General features: G+C 43.5%; 3 protein-coding genes across 3 annotated transcripts; 2 read left to right on the top strand and 1 right to left on the bottom strand.

Moving 5' to 3' along the window:
- Positions 1-1,172: 1,172 nt before the first annotated feature.
- On the top strand, positions 1,173-2,882 carry LOC148547463 (uncharacterized). The gene has a single exon (XM_088495452.1). It carries the CDS (start codon positions 1,173-1,175, stop codon positions 2,880-2,882), a length of 1,710 nt encoding a protein of 569 aa, XP_088351578.1.
- A 324-nt stretch (positions 2,883-3,206) lies between these two features.
- LOC148547462 (serine/threonine-protein phosphatase 7 long form homolog) lies at positions 3,207-5,775 on the bottom strand. The gene is made up of 4 exons (XM_088495451.1): positions 5,707-5,775; positions 4,661-5,403; positions 4,488-4,575; positions 3,207-4,403 (listed from the first exon to the last, which is right to left on the bottom strand). Exons 1-4 carry the CDS (start codon positions 5,773-5,775, stop codon positions 3,207-3,209), a joined length of 2,097 nt encoding a protein of 698 aa, XP_088351577.1.
- Positions 5,776-7,245: 1,470 nt separating this feature from the next.
- RD26 (NAC (No Apical Meristem) domain transcriptional regulator superfamily protein) lies at positions 7,246-9,228 on the top strand. The gene is made up of 3 exons (XM_016315016.3): positions 7,246-7,762; positions 7,861-8,129; positions 8,226-9,228. Exons 1-3 carry the CDS (start codon positions 7,582-7,584, stop codon positions 8,823-8,825), a joined length of 1,050 nt encoding a protein of 349 aa, XP_016170502.1. The 5' UTR covers positions 7,246-7,581; the 3' UTR covers positions 8,826-9,228.
- The last annotated feature ends 460 nt before the right edge of the window (positions 9,229-9,688 follow it).

Here is a 9,688-nt window from a genome sequence, read left to right as displayed (position 1 = left end):
GGGAGGCAGCAAGGTTTTATGAGTTGGAAATGCACAATGTAAACCGTGGTAGGCAGCCACGGTTTACACTTTATTAATGAAAAGCAGAAACCGCTGGTGGTAGCCACGGTTTATGAAGAAGAAAAAGCATAAACCGTGGCTGGCAACCACGGTTTATGAAGGGCATTCAATGATCATAAAACCTTGTAACCTAGCACGGTTTATGTATAATGAAAATCTATATATATTCGAGTGAGAATGAAGTTGCTGAGGAGATCATTATCACAATGTCAAGTGAGGGAGAGAGTGTTCTTGTCTTAGTGCATTGCTCTGGAAAAATTAAAAAAAGCAAAAAATATGGTGTGAAGTTCACTGATAGAGAACCGTTGAGTGTATTTGTTAGTTCGTCAAACAGTTTGTCAGATTTGAAGAGCACCATCTTGCAGAAGCTTGGAGTTTTTGGGAGCAAGGTTGTGAAGAAGATCTTCTACAAGATTCCCATCGCTGTAGTTTCCAGCGGTGTGATGTATGATACATTCGTGTTAGGGACTGACGAAGATATTAGGGTTCTATTTCATTGCGTGAGGAGTTTTCCTGAGCTCAGAATACACGAGTTGTATGCGAAGTTGGAGGCAACTCTGGATAGTTCTGGGGCATCGAATCCTGTTCATAGCTCGACTGCCGCTGGCGGTGCGTCTTGCTCGGCGCCAGCAAACCGGTTTTCTGTTCCGCAGGTTGCCTCTCCTTCTTTTGCGGCTGATCTGGTACCAGCGGTTGCAGTTCCAACTGCACGTTCCCCTAATGAAGGGGTCCTGCAACAGGCATTTCTGGGGGAATCAGGTCGTGCCACAGATGATGAACATCAAGAAATCGGGGTACCTGATCGAGTAGAGAATGCAATGCGGGACGATGACTCTGGCGAGGAGCCTGTAAATTTGTATTTTGGGGACAGCGACGATGACACCGGTGCCAATCCACAAGCACAAGAAGGTCCTTCAAGTTCCGGCACACAGCATTACCCTCCACACTTCTCGACGTTAAACTTGGAGGCTCTGGGTGAACATACGGCCGGAGTTGCTACAGTAGGTGGTTCGTCAACCGAATTTCAGATTGGGCAATCCTTCCAGAGTAAAGAAGAAGCTATTCTTAGTGTGAAGGACTACAGCATCCGTCGAGGTGTTGAGTACCGAGTGATGGAATCGGACCATTTGAAGTATCATGGAAGGTGCAAGGATTTCGGCAAAAGTTGTAGTTGGCTGATTCGGATTTCGCTCCGTGCACGGAAGGGAACTTGGGAGGTTAGGAGGTACAACGGTCCGCACACTTGCTTAGCAACATCTGTTTCCAGTGATCACCGTCAGCTTGATTACCACGTTATCTGTGCGAGGATTTTTCCGTTGGTTAGTGCGGATGCTGCAGTACCGATCAAGGTCTTGCAACAAGCGACTGAAGCTGATTACGGCTTCAAACCCAGTTACCGGAAGGTTTGGAAAGCAAAACAGAAGGCAGTTGCACAAATATATGGAGACTGGGAAGAGTCTTATGCCGAATTGCCACGTTGGATGCTAGGCGTGGAGTTGACGATGCCCGGGACAGTTACTGTGTTGCAGACGTCTCCTGTTATAGTTGGGGACCAGATTGATGAGTCAACAGTGTACTTTCACCGTCTGTTCTGGACATTTCCACCTTGCGTTGAGGCCTTCCAACATTGCAAGCCGCTTGTGAGTATTGATGGTACCCACTTGTACGGCAAATATGGAGGCACCTTACTGCTGGCGATTGCACAGGATGGGAACTCAAACATCCTCCCCATAGCATTCGCCCTTGTGGAGGGAGAAAATGCCGAGTCATGGGCATTTTTCTTGTCCAACTTGAGAAGGCACGTGACTCCACAGGAGGGTATCCTTGTTATCTCGGATAGGCACAACGGTATCAAGTCTGCACTAGAGGATCCCGTGAATGGTTGGTTGCCCCCACGTGCTTATCGGGCGTACTGTATCCGCCATGTGGCAGCAAATTTCAGCCTTTCTTTCAAAGGTAAAGATGCGAGAAGAATGCTGGTTAATGCTGCGTACGCAAAAACTGAGGCAGAGTTCTATTACTGGTTCGACATCATGCGTACAGAGAATCCGGCAATGTGTGATTGGGCGAACCGGATGGAGTATGAGAAGTGGACGCAACACCAGGATAGCGGTAGACGGTTCGGGCACATGACAACAAACATCAGTGAATGTGTGAACTCCGTCTTGAAGGGAACTCGCAACCTCCCGGTCACGTCGTTGGTTAAGTCCACATACGGAAGGCTTGCTGAGCTATTCGTTATCCGGGGACAAACAGCAGAGGCGCAACTTGGAGCTGGACAAGAGTTTTGTCAGGCATTCGTCAAGGGTATTGAAAGGAACATAAGAGAGTCAAGGTGCTTCACCGTCACGTTGTACGACAGGCACCAGTCGGAGTACACGGTTGCTGAGACTACACCGACTGGAAACTTCTCCTTGGGTAGCTACAGGGTCTCGCTGAAGGATCACACATGTGATTGTGGGTACTTTCAGGCCCTCCATTATCCATGCTGTCACGCCATTGCTTGTTGCGCCCACTCCCGGCTTAATTGGGCAGCATATGTGCATGAGGTGTATCGTATGAGTGAGGTGTTCAAAGTTTACAGTAACGGGTTTGTCCCGCCCATACCAGAAGGGCTATGGCCACCATATGCCGGGCCTACTATCATTCCTGATCCTAACATGAGGCGAGCCAGGGAAGGTCGGCCGAAGGCAACTAGGATCCGTGGTCCCATGGATCGATCTGCTGAGAACCAGCCCAAGCGCTGTGGGCTCTGTCGACAGCCAGGTCACACGCGGAGGAACTGTGGCCAGCGAAGAGATACTGCTGGCGGGGATCATTAGGTTGTATTATTTAGGTTGATGCTGGGTTATCAATGTATGTTTAATTTCAGTCTTATAAGTAGCATTGTTGTTATTCACATGTTTATGTATCGTCCTGTAAGAATATTTGTTTCTTGACTTGGTATATTAAGAAAGCCTAATTTAGTGTTAATGTCGTTGTATTGTTTAGACAAATAAATTAGAAACGACTACATCATTAATCATACTTAATAGTAGGATACATCAATTTAAGATACCACACCAGAAAGCATAACAAATGTTTAAACATTAATCCAAGTACATAAGGAAAGAAAGGACATAGACAAATGGGACATACATAGCTAACTAATCAGAGTCCTCGATCGTGTCACTGTCGTCATCCTGCAACTCACCAATAAGGTGACCTCCAGTGCCGCATAAAGGAGCACGACGAGCCCTCCGTGGTCTCTCATCCACCTGTGCCACCTGTGCCTGTGGCGGAACTACGCTGAAAGCCGAAGCTGGGGTACCTCCCAACGCGAACCATGGGTCCAACGGTGAAGGCGCAGGCTCGTTCAGGTCAACCGGCAAACCTGGCTGTACATCCTGAACATGTGGCTGGTGCTCGGCAAACTGTGAATGTCCCTCATCCATCTGTGGCCTATAATGAGTGCCATCATCCCCTCCCAAGATGTCTGCTATATCTCTGAAGAACTCTGACTGACTCACAGGATCATCAATGTCCATGCCGACGGCCGCCGTAGTAAAGTCGGCGAACATCTGAGAAGAACCCCCCACCTCGTACGTACCCTGATCCATCCCTGTGCCCACACCACCAATGTCCTCACCAACAACATCCTGACCACTGTGATACTCTCCAGATGGTGCTCTACCACGGGCACGTCCACCACCATCCCGCTGACCATGTCGTCTGGCCCTACGTCTCGGAACACGATGATCAATATCACCTCCCTGACCACCAACACCCTGCCCCTCATCTAACTGGTCGGCCAGCCATCGCCACTCTCGATCCGTAGTACGTGTGCCGATACGCCTACGCCTGTCCACGCGGCGGTTGTCCGGTCTGTCGACAACCTGCACCATAGGAGGTGCCTGCGATGACCCTCTATGACGAGCCTCCTCAGTCAACACAATAGGCCTGGGATCCTGAAATGCAACCTCTGGGGATAGAAATCGGTGCGCCACACGACACCACCAGTCCAGGTACTCAGCTGATGGCCCAGGATCAGCAACTCGGTCAACGGGTAAAACTGAGGCATGCCGAGCCTGCCAATACTCATGCCACTCCCGATAATATGAGGGGAAACACCTATCTCCACCCCTGCCGTCCTTCGCATGAAGCCAGTCTATGTTAAGCGGCAAACGAGGGAGATGCTGAACCCCGCCGAACTGAGGCATAACCCTATCCACCTGGTGCCACTCAATCGCAGCAAAATAAATGAGACTGGTAACTGCCGTCCATAGCCTGCGGTGCTGGTCTAGTAGTATCTCTGGATGAACAATAGCTGCGACATCCGGAGTGGAATAGGGCTCCCACACGATCTATATCACGTAATGAAACTTTACGTAAAACAAATTCTATAACAGGCAAAATAAAACTGAATGAACTACAAGTAAATTACTCACATCATGCACACGCAATCTATCCAAAGAAAGGCGTGCAGCCACCACTCTCTGATCTACTGCATCGTTCCTCGGTAGATACTGAGCCCACCTACAAGTTCAATTAAAAGAATGTCATAACATCTAATGGGACATGTAAATGAACAATTTCAAACTCTAGCATCATATTTCTTTACCTGGATGCAAGTGGAAACCCGAATCCGTTGAAATCACTTGGCCTCAGACAAGGAAATCTCCAGAAGATCCAAGACTGTAGAAGCTGAAGTGGCCCAGCCAAGTTGACAACATTTCTGTTTGTTCCACGACAAAGACATCTGTACAACCACGCCAGCGCGGCCGAGCCCCAGCTATATCTACCCAAGTCATCCAACGATGCCACATAAGGCAACCAGCGAAGGTGGACACGGTTGGCGTTCTTGTCCGCAAACAGCTGAGATGACAACAGCATCATAATATAGGCCCTCGCGTATATACGCACGATGTCCTCAGTAGCATCTGCTGGCAAAACCCGAAACCGCTCATGGAACCATGTGTAGCACACTGTCATCTGCTTCACTTTATTCTGCGGAGGTAACTCCCCAAACAGCTCACGGAACCACACCCATGCCGGTCTTCCATTTTCCATGAAATTCTCAAACTCACTAAGGCACCCACTCACAGGCTCACCATCAATCGGTAAACCCAGCTGATAGGCCACGTCCTCCAAGGTGACCGTACACTCCCCAAAGGGCATGTGAAATGTGTGGGTCTCAGGACGCCACCTCTCAATGAATGCGCTAAGTAGAGGCTCATCAACCCAGAACCACTGACTGTTCAGCCTAGCCAAGTGATATAAGCCTGCCGTCTCTAGATACGGTATGATACGCTCGTGTAAAGGCATATTCTGTTGTCTTCTCACACCACTAATAACCCTAACAGGCTGTAAAAAGAAAGATAGCGAACTCTCAACAGACAACAACAGCAACAATTTACAGTAATATCAATAAAAAACCCTAAGCATAACAACAATAGAGAAAATAACACTAACAATACTACTAACACGTAAACCTAAAAAATTATTTCTGCCAACAATATAAATTACAAATTCAATAAATATAAAATACTCACTATCATGATAACAGCAAAAAATTCTATTATAACTGTTAAAATATTAATTTAACATTTACCATTAATGATAAGAACATTAAACCAAAAATAATAATAAAAAGCCGGTTTAACCAACCTCTTGGTCGATAAATCCAGCCACATGCGCAACGCGGTTTAACCGGTACATCCGGTCTTCTTCTTCCATCGGTTCTCCACTAAACCGGTTCAACTTCTCAAACCAGCAACTTAACAAAAAAAATTTTTTTTCCCCTCTCACCCACCAACCTTCCCCTCACTCACAAAACTCACAAATGATCCGCCCTCACCAGCCACGGCTTTGCTATTTATACTACTCACTCATAAACCGTGGCTGCCTTTAGGGTTTTATGTTCGAAAGCATTTACTCATAAACCGTGGCTGCCTACCACGGTTTATGCTTCACATTCTCTTCACGTAAACCGTGGCTGCCTACCACGGTTTACATACAAAATGGTTTGATCATAAAACCTCCCTACCTCCCACGGTTTATGTGCATTTGGAATCCGTGGTTGGCTCCCACGGTTTCTATATAAATTGATTCAACGCAAAATGGTAACCAAATTCCAATTGTTGTAATTTGGTAAAGCTTACATCCAATCATTTTAATTTGGTAAATTGCCCAACAATTATACTACTCCTAATTATTGGGATGTTAAATTAAAATTAAAAATAAAATAAGTTGATCTGACAGACAAAGATTTCTGTGGAAGAATTCGCTCCCAGATCTCGAGAGTGTCAGAAACTGGATAGCAAAATCATGCTTCTAGAACACCCCTCCTGGATTTACACGTGTCGGAATGATCTCGAAGATTATTTTTTTTATATTATTACTAGGCAGGTATTAAAATGAAAAAGAGAAAAAAATTATATGTACATGTATGGTTCATGCTTTTTATTATGTGGGGGAATGGGTGGTTGTTTTTGTTGTGCTGGCATATATGGTTAAACGATTTTATTAAAAAATTGATTAAAGCGTATATATTGTGCCAATTACCAAAGGCAATGCAACTTTTTTTTTATGCGTTAAGAAATAATAATTACTGAGAATGTGTCATCAAATAAGATAGTCTATGATATATTTTAAAATAGTTATATTCTTGTTATTCAACTCAATACAGTGACTAATTAACTAGTTACTTAATTGTGAACTTGTTTAGTGTTTTTTCTTTTTCTGCTCATTTCTAAAGAAATGAGTTCTAAGCACGATCTCATACTTACGTGTGCCACACATATATATAGAAAGTTTGAATTCAACCCTTAGATTTTTACAACACTAGTCACCACTAGAAAATTATACGGCTTCAGCTTTCAATTTCAAAAGCATGAATCATCATCATCATTATCGCCGGTATTTATCAAAACGTATATAAAATATGAATTTATTTCTTAATTGTTCTTCGGATATTCTTCTTCTTTCTTCACGTTACTACTAAATATCCATTTCACGTGTTGACATCACCTTGCATTATCAAAAAATGTAATTCATCATGATATAATAATTATAAAACATTTTCTAGTAACAGAAATTTTGTTAAGAAAAAAAAATATAAATCAAATCAAACTGAGGTAGTGACGTGTGTAACAGTATATAGGTGTGAAAGAAATATTGGTACTTTTATATTTTCACTTTTTATTTTATTAAACTTTATTTTACGTTGTGACAGAAAATCCAATACAATGCACCCACCGAAACGATTGAACCGTACCGGTAACAGATAAGGTCGGCCGCAGAGAATGCTTTATGAGTAGAGGGTACGTGGCGCAATCTGACAGGACAGTAACTCAAGTGGTCCCCACACCCCAACATTACCGTACTTATCTCTTTCTCCTGTCTTCCCTATAAATACCTCCCTCTGTTTTCCAGTTACTGAAAAAGAAAAGAAAAAAGGAGAAAAAAAAAGAAGAGGAGATTTACTACGGTCTGATTTTCGAGAATCTAGCTTTTTGATTATCTGAAGAAGATTAAAACAAAATGGGAATTCAAGAGAAAGACCCTCTCTCGCAATTGAGTTTACCGCCGGGTTTCCGATTTTATCCGACGGACGAGGAGCTTCTCGTTCAGTATCTGTGCCGCAAGGTTGCTGGCCACCATTTCTCCCTGGAAATCATTGGCGAAATTGATTTGTATAAGTTCGACCCTTGGGTTCTTCCAAGTAATCAGCTAACTATATCTTCCCTCTTAGTTATTATATTCTAAGTTCTAATCTCTGGACAATGTTTCTTACGGTGTAATTGTGTTTTCATGGTGCAGGTAAGGCAATTTTCGGCGAGAAAGAATGGTACTTCTTTAGTCCGAGGGATAGGAAGTATCCGAATGGTTCGCGACCCAATCGGGTAGCCGGGTCGGGTTACTGGAAAGCCACCGGGACCGATAAGACTATCACGACCGAAGGAAGGAAAGTTGGTATCAAGAAAGCTCTGGTTTTCTACATTGGTAAGGCACCCAAAGGCACCAAAACAAACTGGATCATGCACGAGTATCGCCTCCTAGACTCTACCCGTAAGAACGGGAGCACCAAGGTAATTGATTAACATTTTTATTTAATATAAAAAATTAATTAAATTTGTAAAAGCATGAAAGTGAAACTGAAAATTAATTGTTGTATTGTTATGCAGCTTGACGATTGGGTTCTGTGCCGGATATACAAGAAGAATTCAAGCGCACAGCAGAAGGTACCAAACGGCGTCGTTTCGAGTAGCGAGCAATATGCCACGCAATACAGCAACGGATCTTCTTCAAACTCCTCTTCCTCCCACCTCGACGAGGTGCTCGAGTCCCTGCCGGAGATCGACGACCGTTGCTTCGCCTTGCCACGTGTCAACTCCTTAAGAGCGCTGCAGCAGCAGCGCCATCACCAAGAAGACACCAAGGTCGGCCTACTCCAACAGCAACAGCAACAGGGTCTCGTAGCCGGCACCGGTAGTTTCTTGGACTGGGCTTCCGGGCCGGGGATTCTGAACGATTTGGGCCAGGCCCAGCAGGGGATTGTTAACTACGGAAATGACCTCTTTGTCCCTTCAGTGTGCCACGTGGATTCCAATTTGGTGCCAGCAAAGATAGAAGAGGAGGTTCAGAGCGGTGTGAAGACTCAATCCGCATTCTTTCAGCAGGGACCGAACCCGAATGACTTCACACAAGCATTCTCAAACCAATTAGATCCTTACGGGTTTAGTAGGTACTCGGTTCAACCGGTTGGGTTCGGGTTCAGGCAATGAACCAGGGTGAGGGACTAGATGTTAAATAACTAAAAGAAAGTGTATTGAATTTTTGACTATTTGTTGAGGTGCAATTGGGGGGTGTAAATAGGGATTCTTTTGCAAGATTCCAAGAAAGAAATGTCTTGCATTGAGAAAAGGGTTGGGTTGTAATTTTCTTTCTTGGTGGTCCTCTTTTTCGGCTGGAGATAGAGTGGAGAAAAAAAGAATTCAATGCATCCAAAGGTGGAAAAAAAGGGGGGAAAAATTGTGATTGCACTAAATTACTAGTCTTTGGAATTTTAATTAGTTTGAAGATGTACACAATTTTTGGCTGCACCGGCCGTGGTGTGAGCCACATGAATCACGTTTTGTACTTTGGAAGATTTAGCATCAATTGATATACAATTGTTTACAATTCCAATGTTAGGTTGCTTTTCAAATGTTTGGTGTGGTCTTTTTAGCTAATAACCACAACATTGGTAGCCACAAACTCAATTCGTGTTCATGGGATAGGACTATTCTATAAGAGTATTTTCAATGCATAGTTTTAGTTTAGTTTTATTTTGAGTTTTACAAAATGGTACATTATGTATCTTAAAAATTAATTTGCGATTCAATGTGTGATAATGTGTGATCATTTATAAAGTATGGAGATTTCGCTTTGTGTCTGTGTGTATATGACATTTACTATTTGATATGCGTATCTATTGTGTCTCTTAATAAAAAATAAAAAAATATTTAGATACATTTAAACATATCTAAATATTAGTACATATCAGTGTGCTCAATCTTATTTTTAATATATATTTTTGAAATAAATTTAGATATAGTATATATTATTATTATTTATTAAAATAAAAAATATTTTAAATACTTAATAT

Source organism: Arachis ipaensis, chromosome B8 (assembly GCF_059453495.1).
Source record: "Arachis ipaensis isolate K30076 ecotype BB chromosome B8, ASM5945349v1, whole genome shotgun sequence".
Lineage (NCBI taxonomy): Eukaryota > Viridiplantae > Streptophyta > Magnoliopsida > Fabales > Fabaceae > Arachis > Arachis ipaensis.
The sequence above is the reverse complement of the archived record's forward strand: the minus strand, read 5'-3'. Positions and strand labels throughout refer to the sequence as shown.

What these genes read in the sequence shown, in the direction of transcription:
- LOC148547463 (XM_088495452.1), top strand. Translation starts at nt 1,173, where the DNA reads ATGGAATCGGACCATTTGAAGTATCATGGAAGGTGCAAGGATTTCGGC.
- LOC148547462 (XM_088495451.1), bottom strand. Translation starts at nt 5,775, where the DNA reads ATGGAAGAAGAAGACCGGATGTACCGGTTAAACCGCGTTGCGCATGTG. An exon ending in GGGTTTCCACTTGCATCCAG is followed by an intron (nt 4,576 to 4,660) that starts GTAAAGAAATAT and finishes TTGAACTTGTAG; the next exon opens with GTGGGCTCAGTATCTACCGA. An exon ending in ATAGATTGCGTGTGCATGAT is followed by an intron (nt 4,404 to 4,487) that starts GTGAGTAATTTA and finishes TACGTGATATAG; the next exon opens with ATCGTGTGGGAGCCCTATTC.
- RD26 (XM_016315016.3), top strand. Translation starts at nt 7,582, where the DNA reads ATGGGAATTCAAGAGAAAGACCCTCTCTCGCAATTGAGTTTACCGCCG. An exon ending in CGACCCTTGGGTTCTTCCAA is followed by an intron (nt 7,763 to 7,860) that starts GTAATCAGCTAA and finishes TTCATGGTGCAG; the next exon opens with GTAAGGCAATTTTCGGCGAG. An exon ending in GTAAGAACGGGAGCACCAAG is followed by an intron (nt 8,130 to 8,225) that starts GTAATTGATTAA and finishes ATTGTTATGCAG; the next exon opens with CTTGACGATTGGGTTCTGTG.